General features: G+C 45.2%; 1 protein-coding gene across 3 annotated transcripts in view; it reads left to right on the top strand.

Moving 5' to 3' along the window:
* LOC147692482 (Golgi-pH regulating cation channel-like) overlaps positions 1 to 14108 on the top strand; it is a 543103-nt gene that overhangs the window by 30810 nt on the left and 498185 nt on the right. For all 3 annotated transcript variants that reach the window (XM_086938693.1, XM_086938691.1, XM_086938692.1), the window contains exon 3: positions 3414 to 3490. In XM_086938693.1, the coding sequence (XP_086794819.1) occupies positions 3414 to 3490 (77 nt within the window). The remainder of the gene's footprint in view (positions 1 to 3413; positions 3491 to 14108) is intronic.

Below are 14108 nucleotides of genomic sequence, written 5' to 3'. Positions count from 1 at the left end.
TTTATCTCACGCTGATATTTGTCCAACAGTTTAGTGTCAAAAACCAGGGGGATGGAATTGAAAAGAAACGTATATTTAGGAAAGATAGACATTTTTATTAGGTTTGTCCTCCCCAAGATGGATAAGGGGAGGTGAACCCAAGACTTTAGCTGTTTTTGGCATTCTTTTGAGACCCGATCTAGGTTATGTTCTGCAGTTTTTCCAACCTCCTGAATAATTCTAACCCCAAGATATCGCATGGAGGTGGTCACAGCAAAATGTGAGGTGGTGGTGTTCCAAGCCATGATGTCAGTTTTATTGGCATCACTTCATACCCCGAAATTCTACTGAACTCCTCCGCTTTCTTGATAACCGTGGGAAATGCAAGGTCAGGGTCAGATGTCATGATAAGAATATCATCCGCGTAAAGCGCTACCCGCCTTTCCCACCTGCCAAATTTAAACGATGGAATGTTGTTCTCCTCTCTTAGGACCTGAGCAAAGGGCTCAATATAAAGATTAAAGAGTAGGGGGGAGAGCGGGCAACCCTGCCTTGTCCCCCTCGTTATGTTGAAAGCCTCTGTCAAAGACTTGTTAAGGAGTAGTCTCGCCGTTGGTGCTTTGTATAGGAGTGCTATCACACGACGAAACCTCTCACCTAGATTGAATTTATCCATAACCGTCGCCAGGTAGGCCCAGTTAACTCTATCAAAGGCTTTGGTTGCATCCAACGTGAGGGTAGTCAAGGGTAGAGAAAAAGTAGATGTCACTCCTCAATACAGACTACAGGATCTTTGCTGCCATCTTGTCCAACAGATTGGGGGTGTCATTGGCTCTACCATACATCAAGGTCAGAAAGGCTTTATTAAGGGGCGCCAACTGGCAGATCTGACACATGATCTAGTAGGGGCCATTGATATAGTGGAGTAGAATGTTGCACAATGTAGTGGAGTAGAGTGTTGTACAGTTCAGTATTGTGGAGTAGAGTGGTGTGGTGTACAGTAGTGTGGTACAGCGGTGGAGTGCCATGTCATAGTGACTTAAAGTAAAGGAGTAAAGTGGCATGTGCTAGAGTGTCATATAGTGGTGTAGAGTGGATTGGCATAAAGTGGAATAGAGTGTAGTATACCCTTGTGTGGATTGGCATATAGTACAGCAGGGTATCGTATAGTGGAGCAGCATAGAGTAGACTGTCATACTGTGGCATAGAGTGAGGCAAAGTGTAGTGGAATAGGGAGAAGTTGGGTAACGTAGCATTAAATAAGGTATATTATAGTGTCGTACGGTATTGTGGGGTAGCATAGTGTCAAGTAAAGGGTCATAAATTGGACCGGTGCTTCGTACAGTGGAGTGATGTAGAGGGTTGGAAAGTGTATTAGAGTGTAGTAGAGTGTTCTACACTGGAGTGTACCGACATAGTTAAGTACAGAGATGTAAAGTGGAGTGTACGGGGATAGTGTAGTATAGTGGCATAGAGTGTAGTAGAGTTGAAGAGAGTGTTGTGGAGTGGGGTAGAGTGGAGCGGGGAAAAGTAAAGTATCATACACTGAAGCGGAGTTTAGTGGATTCACGTAGGATAGAGTGGAGTAAAGTGTAATAGAGTGGAGTGCTGTGTTGTACAGTGGAGTGGACTTGCGTGGCGTGGATTAGAATGTTCTGCAATGGAGTAAAGTAGAGTGGGGTAAAGTGTGTTGGAGTGGAATAAAGTAGGGTGCAGTGGTTTCGACTGGAGTAGTGAAGTGGGGTAGTGTTTCCTAGATTAGAGTGCAGTAAAGAGGGAGTTGCGTAGAGTGGCGTGTCGTACAGTGGCATAGAGTAATTTAGAGTGGCACACACTGGGATAAACTGGAGTACACTGTTGTACAGTGGAATATTGTGTCGTGGAGATGGGTGGAGTGGCGTACAGCGTGCAGGGAAATAGCGCAGAGTGGAGTGGTGAATAGTGAAGTGTCATGTCGTACAGTATTGGAAAGTGTTGTTACGTAGAGTGTAGTGGTGTAGAGTGGATTGACGTACAATGGAGGGGAGTGCTGTGGGGCTCAAAAAGGTGTTATCCAATAGGCAGGTGAAGAAACAGATTGTTTTCCCCTGATTTGGAGAAGGATGAGAGAAGGACTAGGCTTTTGGAAGGCCAATGAGTGGGGACCGTGCTTGGTAGGGGGAAAAAGTGCATTAATTGACACCAGACGTGGGCTACTTGGAGGCAGACAGGGGACTAAAGAGTGTGTGTTCGCTCTTACATTAGGCTATCTTGTTAGTGATGAGACAGGCTAGAGGAAGAGGTACGGAGAATAATCAAATATATTCATACTCCATTTCCCCAATTTATTTGGGAAATCGGATGGAGGAGGCAGAAACGCTAACTGAAGGGCGGAGCAAACAAAACTCCATGATCTGAAGGTGTAGGCAGTAGAAACTGGTAGGGGCAAAAATAGGGGCGCTTGAAAACATGGGTATACAATAGAACCTGACAGTGGGTGAGTGGGAGCCGGGGAAAAGAGGATGGAATGGCGGCTGGACAGATGAGGGGATCCAACAGAGGGAATGGCATACTGGTCACCAATGAGTGGAAAAGATGGCAAAAGCTTGCATGGTGGCCAATTTAGGGGTCTTTAATAAGGTGGGATTAGTATAAATACTTACCAGGTAAGTGGAGGGGCTAATAATTAAAGATGACAGATTGTGAAGAATTGACAAGGGTAGACACTAAATGGTGAGCAAACAAAAGAACATGATGCGGACTGTGTAGACTGCTAAACCCAATAAGCCAACAACAGGGGGCAAACTAAGGACACATCACATGGGGGCACACACACAAAAGGCTGACAGAAACTCAAAGAGAAGGGTAAGACAGTTGAAACCAATTTATGCTGGTGAACAGTGGAATCAGAATAGGGCAGACTGTAGAAACCTTCAAGAATGGGTGGCACAATGAGAGAAACTCACTAAAGACAGAAAAAAACAATAGATGAGAGAGGAAATTATAAACGCAGTGTCAGAAAGGGGAAAAATCAAAGAAAGTATTGGGTAGACCAGGGACCCAGAGAGGGGGAAGCAATTGGGCAATGGGGCAACTGACAAATTAAGGACAAACAGTAAACATACAAATGGTAAGTGAGGCAGACAATGGTCTCTAACTGTGTGGGATAAGACAAGAGAATGTGAGGTTCTTTTTCAAGTTTGAACTGTGCTCATGGGGAAACAGAGTGCTGCAGATTTGGGATCATTGACTGCCCTGTGTGCAACTGCAGATCTAAATTAGTAAGCACTGTTATATATATTCTTAGATGGGGCTTGGTAGATCTGCAGACTATTTTCTATTGTGGCTCTGAACTGGGTTGTTCAAATAATACATTCTAATACATATTAGCCACATGCCATTTTTCTCCCTTTCCATGTACCACTTTCTTAAGGTATTTTGTTATTTCTTTGCAGTTTCCTGTGCACCTGCAGTAAATCTCACTGTGTTATGGTACCTGAGGAGTCTCCATTGCCTGGATGATGTGAAAAATGTGAGGCACATTTGCGTACTTTGTGAAAACTGTTAAAATGTAATGTTATGTATTATAAATAGATATTTTAAAGTTTGTGTAACAACATTTAGAGTACATATTGTGTTCGAAAGAAGCATGCGGAAATGATTGATTTGTTCGTTTTTAGGTCTCGCTAAAGTCAGCGTATGCACTGTTCTTAAGAGAAATTTAGTAGGTGCTTTAAAAGTGCTACCCAGGCCGGCCACCAGTTTGCTATTACGCGCACAAGCGCGTGCGACGTGCACAGCACTTTTTCCCGTTTTCTATTTAATTTAGCTTTCGCGCGGCGTTACTTTTACGTCCGCGCAGCCAATGCTTGTTGTTTGAGCTGCCTGTATCTGATACACTGTTCATTCTTTAAATATCATGCCATGATTAGTGTTACATACACGCTCATGTGTTTTCCACCGTGTTGATGTTTGAAATTGACACGAGCGCAGAACCACACTCATGTCTTCTTAAAATGCTCTCTGAAGACTCACGTGGGAAGTTTCTGGGGACATCTTTTAAATGTATGGATGCTGTACAAAGGGAGACCGTGTTAGCCGTTGCGGCATTCTGTACTTGACCCAGCTCTGACCTGTATTCATTTTCATTTTAGATTTGCGGCTTTGGGATTTATGCACTTTCCACAGTTAGCACAATATGCACTGGCCATACTTTAAACAACATGCAGTGGTTAACACTAGAAACACGTGCAAGCTAGATTTATTTTCCCTCTGTGACAGACTTCCGTAACACTGAGACCTCTTGATTTCCACTCTTAGCAAATGTTGTTAATGAAAGGTTTGGGAAAGCAGACACCACAATAAAACATGCATGAGAGAAGAGGCCAGAAGGAAATGATCTGGGAGCTAAACAACTCTACCCTCAGTGAAGAATGGCACAGGGCAAGATGGTTAAAGTTGATTAGGGTGACAGTAAAGAAAGCTGTTTAGTTGTATATGGGCACTTGTGTTGCACGGCTGAGGAGAGGAAGGAGCTCCCTGTAGTAAAAGAATTCCCTCATCGCGCTTTGACAACCTGTTTCTTTATGTGTATCGGAGTCTCTGGTTATCTACATCTAGCGCTCTCTCTACCACCACTTCATCTACCTCTCACTACTTGCTTGCTACACATTTCATAACCTCCCCTCTTGTGAGAAGTTGGCCTGATATATGATGTTCCCAATTCTGGAACCACCTTGCATCAGTCCAAACAATCCCTTATGGTGTCTGGTTGTAAGTCAACCTTCTAGACAAGCTATCCTAGTGGTAGCATGGACTAAGCAGCCTTAAAGGCTAAACTCAAGAGGTTGTGTTAAGCGAGCTGTTTTACCAATCACAATCCTGTAATACCAAATGAAAGGACACCACACAAGTTATATATAAAAATATATGTATTTATTTCTAAAATAATCCTCTGTACCCTTTATGAGTGCAGAGGCACAAGCGTTAAAACAAAAGCACAGTTAAACATATGAAAGTTGCACAATTATGGATGAGGCCTAGGGGCCATGCAAACCATATATTAAAAAAGTGGTAAAGAGATACCAATCGAACAGTGGTTAGGCCTAGGGCCTAGGGAATCGCTGGGAGCAGTCGGGACTCGCAATGCTGAAGTCGGGAAAAGCCTGCGGGATTCGGGTGCAGCGCTTAAAGCACACGCATGCACCAATACAAAGTCTATGGTGCGTAAAAGTTATAAAGTTATAGTTTAAGGAGACTTCCACTTAACCTAGTAGGATGAAACTTTAGACACATACACTAGAGGTGTGGGAACACCGGCGTTGATGAGTTACCTCACCCACAGGAAGCGGGTGCACAGGTGCGAAGTAGTGTCGGGTTTTGCCACGCTGGTTGATGGTGCTTGGAGCTGAAGATGCTGCAGGCGTCGTGAAGGAGAAGTGTCCGGTGTGATCCAAGGGTGGATCGGAGTTGTAGAGTACCTGAAAGCAGAGGGGACAGAGTCTGGGTCACTCAGCAGTGACCAGGGTGGAACCAGGACGGAACCAGGCAATGTCGGGCGCAATCAGGTGGTTGTCGAGGAGCTTCTCTCCGCTGCCACGTGGGCTCTCGGGCATCTGCGACGTCCAGGAGTGGATCACGAGCTGTCCCACGAAGGCTCTCGCCGTCTGCAGTGTCGGCTTCAGGATTGGAGCAAACAACAATTGGCAAGAGCAATCCACGCAGGACTGGAAGATTGCTTCTCACTCGGACCGGGAGGGTCAGAGCGGGTGCTCCTTTTCAGAGGAGCGGGTGCAAGTCTGGAGCAACCAGAATCACAAGTTAGATTTCGTAGTTCGCCGGCACAGGGGCCATAAGCCAACGGGCAAGTGACCGGGCCAACGCGTTGAGCCAAAAGATGCAGAAGGGCCCCACGCAGCACTCGGTGAGTGTAGAGAGGTGAGCTTCGGTGCAAGAGTGTGGGCTTATCAAACCTCGATGTACAGCTTCGAGGGTCACTCGTGGGCTGCACGGTCAGCATCTCGTGGTTCTTCCACGATGGCGGGCCCCACGCTTCCGGTCGTCTCCACGGGTCTCATCTCTGCAGGGACTGTGGATCGGGCTGTTAGAAGGCAGGCTCGCTTGGTCTTGTCGATCTCTGTCGCTCGAGTTCCAGCGGGAACTGCAACAAAGCAAGCGTCGAGGTGCTGGATGGTGTCTGTTTGCACAGGGTGGTCACTCCTTGACCACAAGGGAGATTCTTCAGTCTTCTACGTCGAGTAGGATGTCGAAGGGTCCAGAGTTTCGTTTCTTATGTTTCATCAGGATAATCTGAGTGTGTTGGCACTGCTCCCATTCTTATACCAATCTAGGGGGCTGGATTACCTGCTAGGTCCCCTCCTATGGGTGGGACCCAGGAAGGGGGGGGTTACACCCCTTTCCCTTTGTCCAGGTCGTGCTGGGACTGGGGCTGGTGGGCCCCAGAACCGGTTCGACCGGATTATGCAAGGGGAAGCCTTGTGCTCCCCAGGCAGTGTCTGGTTTCTTTCAAACCTCCCTGCTACAATCCACTATCTCCTGTCTGGGGTGGTGTGACACCTCCCTGTGACAGGAAACCCTTTGTCCAGGCCTCCTGTGCTGAGTTTCAGTCAGCAGCAGGAGGTCAGACTCGTGTCTGTGGCAGAAGCGTTCATTTTGTGATGCTGAGGCTCTTTTAAAATCAACCGCGTTTTAGCAAAGTAACATGTCGTCTCCCTCTAGAGGGGTGGAATGCTATCCCCGTCGACAGGACTGTCGAGGGGATAGTTTTCCAAATCCAAATCGTATGACACCTTACACGACATGTTTTGATAAAGCCAAACCAAAGTTGACATATAACCGCGAGGATTATAATGCACTTAATAGTATATGGTATGGCATTATCCCGGAACAGCTTAGGGAGTTGTTCCCGACAGCTGCAGACAGGCTCAGCTCATGCTAGAGCACCATCTCACATTAAACCACGCACTCTGCCTCCAGGATTGATAAGGCCTTCCATAGGAGTGGCTCACAGGTTTATATGTGTCCAGATATAGGTTTAGATATAGTTATACTATATCTAAGCAAGAGGTGATTACACCAACTTGCCCCAGCTGAGTGATCAGCCAGTTGTCAATTTAAGAACCAGCCAGGGGTGGCAAAAGATATGCTGCAGCCCCTGGTAGGCCTTGGATGCACCTATGCCCATGGCACCTATAGTGCACTATATAGGGGCTGACAAGGTGTCCTGTACCAATCAGGTTATCAGTGGCGGTTTCTCGTTGTGGGCGTCGGGGCTCCGCCCCAGGTAATTTAGCCCCAGCTAAAAAATAAAGATCACCAGCAGCAGTACGTTTCTCTTTTTATTAAGACAACAAAAAAAACGCAAAGAAGAACACATCGGCCGGCGGCCGCAAAGAACAACACAGGGGACTGTCTTGGAGTCTGCTGCCTCCCACTGCCAATACCGCCGCGCTGCACCACCTGCTATGTCTTTGCCGGCTGAGAACCTCACAGCCCTGAAGGCTGTGACGTCATCAGCTAGGCAAAGACATAGCCTGGAGGCCCAGTCTCCACCCCCTGATGGCGTGGAGATTAAGTTAGCCCCGGGCGTTTTTTACACAAGCCCGGGATTGCTAACTTCTCCACGTCAATCAGAGGAGGAGAGCAGAGTTTGCTGTTGTCACCCCACCCCCTCCCAACTCGTCACAGGGCGTGGTGAGACCCACCCTGTGACGAGTTGGGATAGGGGACCCGCTCTGCGCAGTCTCTAGTTCTTCCAAGTTCCCGCGCATGTTGGAGTAGCAGCCTGCTACTACTAGCAGCCGCCATTTTCCAGATGGACTGTCTGTCGTGTCTTGTCAGGAGCCAGAAGCGGACCATTGTGGTGGAGACTACTACTAGCGCGAGTCGGAGGGGAGCGGAGGTCAAGGTCGGACTCCGAGCCTCTGAAGAAAGAAAGCGGACCGGTCGACGATCGTGCCCTGCAGCAACAGCCTAGTCGGTGGTCCACCACCCATTTTGGTTGCAGCAGGCTCAGGCTGCCAGGTTGCTGTCCGGACCGGCGGACCGAGAGTGAGACAGACATGTGTGAACTCGGGCAGGTAGGGCCCCACAGGCGGCCGGCAGCAGTTATTTCTTTGATTACCCGCCGTTAGTAGTTAGTACATAAAGTACAATATCCTCACAATTACAGGCAGCCCTGCATAGCTGCCAAGGTTTCAGATTGCTATGTGTGACATTTGCTGAATTTCATTGTAATTCTGAGTGACAGTCACTCAGAATTACAATGAAATTCTAGTGACATATCAATAACGAGTATGAGTGACACTTTCTCTCGTGCGGAATTAAGCAATGAAGATGAGGGAAACATAAATATTAGAACTTATGCCCATTTGCGCAATAGGAAACTCTAACAACGTCTTAAAACTGCTGCAAAGCACCTGGAATGTTAGAGCTTGACGTGGGGTCTCTAAAAGGGGCATGCATGGCCTATGTGATTAGGCGTATAGCTTAAACACAACTACATTTCTCCACTAGCAGCACTTTGCTGGAAGAATTACTTCTAAAACAATTGTATTGCCAGCACATATCGCACTCCACACCTGGGGCAGAAATGTGCATAGTGCAGTCACAGAAAGCCCCGTCTTCAAGCTATGCTTACAAATGTTTAAGGTGGTAAAAAGATTCCCTCTTAACCACTATGGCCTGAAACTCTTCCCACGAACATAAAAGAATGATTGAACATGTCAAGTTCACGGGGCTTTGAAGACACTCCTATTCGCCATTGAACTCAGCTGGGACACGTTGGGATGCCACCAGCTGGAAAGGAAAGTTCTCTAGCAAATCCCCTTGACATAAAAGAACAGTTTTCTGCTAAGACCGAAAACCGTGGGGAGGGTAATAAAATGGGGAATAGAGGCTTTTTTAAATGTATTTGTAAAAGGCAATATAGCTGTCTATTAGAATGCTAGCTTACAAAAAGTTACCAATCATTGGAGTCAAGTGGCATGTATCTCACTTGCTCAAGGTGTTTAAAAGTCCGAGGGAGTGACTCAAGTTTGGGTGAATGCCTCATTGTTTGAACACATCTGAAAGTGGCCTAGATGACATTATGTAGTAGGAAGCTGCCCCTGTCTCTGGCAGCTCCATCAATTGTTTGCATATTTGCTTTCAAAATTATTAGCTTCTTCCACGTTTCAAGCTAATTGTTCATTGTTCGAATGGCGGCCAATGCAAGATGAAGAAGTTCTCTCATATCCACTCATGCGGCGCCTGCTTGTCTCCCAGATGTGCAGTGTAGAGTTCGGTCCAGTGGTCAGGACCAGGCCACAGTCTGAAAGAGTGAGAAATATTCCAGGGGTGCTCAGTTAGTGTACATATTTGATTAATGGCATGAACCTGGATCCGAGAAGTATCTAAGCACTTTACTTAAAAATATTTCTTGTAACAGAAGCTTATGAACATGGGGACATGCACATAGAATAATATGGTATGCAGGGTCTGGCTGGGAAAAGATTGCCATGCAGTGCACTGTGCACTTTTCTTTAACAGAATATCTACATGCAATTGGAAACAAGCATGAATCATATATATAAATATAACAATACTTGTGGGGGCCAGCACCCGGGACGGAATGCACAGGGCTGCATTGTATACAAGCATTGGCAAATTGGCAATAGTATAAATTAATAGGAAACAAATGCTGCTCAGTGCTCACTAGAAATTGAATTATATTATCGGCATGTTGCTAATAGGTCACTTGGAAAGAGAATTACAGGCGCCCTCGGTCTGGATGCTCGAGGATTTGTTTATGCAGAGTACATAATGTTTTAGCTGCCAAGTTTTGTGGCTCTTTTTTAATAGCAGTGTTTTTGGTTCCTTCCGTGGCATTTAATGCTCGTTCAGTTGGGCCGTGTGAAGTATTCCTGTTTAATCTCTATCAACATGCATTTACAGGGACATAATGATTCTTCCTTCTATGTGGGCCAAACCCTACCACCTACCTTGTGTTGTATAGTGGTGTTAAGACGTGTAGAAAATGTTGAGATGTCAGCAAAATATATGGTTATATCCAATCTAAATTCCAACCAACACTTAGAACTTTAATCAACAGGCATACTCAAGCAGGACGCTCACAAGGGACAACACAACTTACTCCTATGGTGCTGAATTATTTATAAAAAAACAATACTTAATGATAGGAAAGTTATTTGTGGAGTGAATATGAGATGGTGTTGATGGGGGTCCTGTGTCTGTACAAACATTAAAAGTAAAAAATACTGCCTGGCTCCAGGAAAGAGTACTAGAAATGCCCATAAAACTTGATCCAAAGCATAATTCCGGAATGTTCACATACAAAATCCAGATTCTTAAGTTTCAAACAAGCCAAAGGTGAAGCAAAAATCAAGTCAGTCTCCCAACATGCATATGGTGCTCTCCTGCCTCTCCTGGGTTTGAAGGAATTCATTCTTGCCCACCTCTTCCAGACCTGACAGTAAGGTGACCCACACCACTTACTCCTGCACAGCATGTCTACACAAGAGGCAAGGGCCAACACCACATGAGGTGTATGAGACCGGGGTAGGGGCAAGGTGATGAAATTGTTGGGGCTGACAAAGACAACTGGTGGGAAGGGACACAGATCTGGGATAGGATGCGGTGCAGGGAGAGGGGGGGGCATATGTGCTCCCTGTGCTGGAAAGCCTGAGAATCCTGCAAGGAAGCAAACCTATTGTCTGTTGCCTGCATGAAGAATGACCTGCTGCAAAGTCACCACCTACCTCGACAACACAGAAAAACATAGTAGGCCTCGTTGTTTTAGTGGTCCCTTTTTTGTGGTGTGGCCTATACTGATTTGCATAGGGGGCTTGCTGTGTGTATTGGAACAGTAAGCAATAGACTAGAATTCGTCCCTGGGTAGTTACATTTGGCAGAGATTAATTCAATAATTGCACCCTACACTTCAGATATTAATAGGCTGACATAGGGGTTCTGACTAAACTGGGCCTAGTACAGGTTATGCTTATGGGGTCACAGTTGTTTGAGTAGGCAAGGAAAGCTCTTTTATTATACTGAAAAAGTATGTTCACTTGCATACGAGCTTATGTACTATTAAAATGCAAATCCACACATGTTCCCTAAGGCATGCTACTATATTTTATGAATCAATTGCTATTTCGTTTTTGTGCCTGTTTTAAGACCACTTATTGCACACCTACATGATTTTCGATGAGTTTCCATTTTGTGAACCTGTGCTGTAAATACAAACCTTTTTTCCTCATCTACCCTTCTGCGTGCAATCATTCCAAATCCAAATAATTGACTAACCTATCCATTACTTAAAATCTACTTGCATGTTTCACTATGCTAATTCAACACTAATCCTCTATTGGTCCCAATTTTTTTAATGTTTAGAATGTCACGAGCAAACCATGACTCATTTAATTTAAATGTTGCTGGAGGCATCCACTCCCATTCTTATGCATTCCTCCATTCTCCTATGCAATTACATCCACGCATCCTACCCTTACCCATGCCCCCAGCTATGCACTCACTTAATCTTTGGCCCAACCACCCTTGAACGCACACTTATCCTGCTCAGTTAACCACATGGATCTGCGTAAAGTTGTATATCCACCCATACCTATTCATCCCTGAACCTCCTTCAACCAAGCACATACCCATCCACTCTTAGCTGCGCATTGATCCATCCTCTAACACCCGGCTGTTCACCCATATGTTCGCATGTGCATCAAGCTACTTATGTGATTAACATCGATCCACCCTAATATGCACATACAGTCATCCAACAGTCTCTTTAACTATGTATTCCTCTTAACAGCCATCAGCGCATCCATTGACAACCACCTGTGTTTGCATGTTGCCTTTTGTGTATTGTCTCACTGCATATCTCTCTACATTTTGTCTGTATATGCTTCTGGGTATGCTTATATGGTCCCAAAGGTGAGACCTCTTGGCTATGCCATTGCTTGTTCTTAATTATTATTATTTTGTAGTAATGTAGGGAAACGTGAGGAATATAATACATATTTGATTTTATACACTGTTAAAAGGAAAGCATTTTTAATAAGGCGCCTGAAAAACCACCACATCGGCTGGTGCTGAATAATTCTCTGACACGTTGTAAAAGCTTTCTAATCACCTATTTTGGATCTGGTTCATGAGGTACTGGGTACGTGTAAGCGTTAATGCATCTGACAGCCCAGGCCTCTCTTCGGGCCTTGTTGGCGCAGCCTGGGTTGTAATTAATGTGGCCGAGTATATTGCTGTAGGGTTAACTTTATCCGATTCCTAGATGCTGTGATTGTCAATTACAGTAGCATCCCTTCTTCCAACTAAACTGCGCTCAGAAAAGGCCCACTAATCTCCAAAATACAAGTGGCAGGGCATGTGCTGGGTGTTTTAAAAGATCAGATAGATGAGTTTGACGTTATTTAAGGTGTTGTGCTTGTGCCTCATTGCAGTTCCTGTTGAAAGAGCTGGACGGTCTCTGTCTAAACGTACATAAGTTGGATTTCTGGAAGCATGCTGATGAGCATGTATGTGCGCCTCATGCCACCTTCACAAATGCCAAATTATGCATTTTTAAAAGAAGTCGCAAATTACCACCAACTACAAGTTGGTGGTAATTTGCGATTTCTTAACCTAAATTTGCAATTCCAAAATGCTACATACATTGCATTTAAGGAATCGCAAAATTACGATTCCTTAAATGCTAAAGCAAAATAAGGAATCGCACATTTTTGCGATTCCTTATTGTGCAAATTGTTGTTGCGTGCCAAAATGTGCAAAAAGACCGTTTGCGATTCGCAAACGCCAGAATTCTATGAACTCCGGCCTTTGCGAATCGCAAACTGCTTGATACATCTAGGCCATGGTTTTTAACTTAGTGAACTACTGTTCATTTTGTGATAGGTGTATGTTAATGGAAAACACAATAGGGAAGAAGCTACTACTGAAAATGATTCATACAGCTTTAAAGCAGTATTGAATGTGATGACATGGAAATTGTTGAATATACTTTAGTATGTGACTGCAGTACACTGATGTAATGAAACTTAAAGAGGCCTCATGCAAGGTGCATTAAGCATGCCAGCGCCCCCAGGATATTCCTGTTTTCAACTGTTTTTTCACCCTCTGAGTATATACAGGACTGTAGGTTTCAATTGTGGTGCAGGTCCACCATGTCTCAGGAGAAGTGCCACAGAGCACTACTCCGTGACTGCCTATATTATTTCATATGCTTCCACCACAGACCCCAACGTCAATGTACATGAAACACATAAGAATGCATTTAACCCTATATTACTGAGAAACCTACACACCGCAGTCCCTGTGGCGTTGAGGCATCTGGTTTTGATGCAAATGTGAAATTAACAGCTGCTTTCAGATTGTTCAAGCTGTTCAGTGGTTTTTGCTATGTATCCAGTGGACACTATTCTCAAAGCTTACGTCCTTTTTACCTTTTCACAGGCACCAGGGAGGAAATCAGCAGATAGTTTAACAAGCACCAGGGAGGAAATCAACAGATAGTTCGACAAGCACCAGGCAGAGGTTTATTGCACTTTAGAATGGTTTATTCATGAGGCCTTGGAACTGATGATAGTTTTAGGGGAGGCAGTGGCCTGTTTCTGTTAAGCACAATGGCTTCCGAAAGTCTTGAAAATCCACCATTTGGCTGCTAATTTTTCAAAATTTTCTCGGGGGGAGAACCCCCCCCGAACCCTCCTTAGATGGTTCGGGCTCGCGCGCTGCGCGCGCTCGCACGGCATTCTACACCAAAACTTTTCAGCCCCACCACTTTCAAATCTCACCAGCCGCCACTGCAGGTTATGCACCTAGGGTGCATGGAGTCCATTTTAAGGAGAGAGCAGATAGCCTGGGGCCCTGATTAGCAGGGAACCAGGCCAACTAAGTCGAAAACCAGCTAAACACAAGGCAAAAAATCTGGGGTAACCATAGTCAGGTAGCCACCTTCCTACACCTCTCTTCCTAGCTTTGTTTATACCCATACCTGAATTCCATCTGTGTCTATATGTGAGTGTCTCTATCCACACAATATCCAGCCACGCACTCATAATATAAATAGATACATCTGCCTGTTATTGTTTCTTTTCATCCCTATTCATGTG

The sequence above is a fragment of the Lissotriton vulgaris genome, chromosome 9 (genome assembly GCF_964263255.1).
Source record: "Lissotriton vulgaris chromosome 9, aLisVul1.2, whole genome shotgun sequence".
NCBI lineage: Eukaryota > Metazoa > Chordata > Amphibia > Caudata > Salamandridae > Lissotriton > Lissotriton vulgaris.
This window is presented reverse-complemented; position numbering and strand designations above follow the sequence as displayed.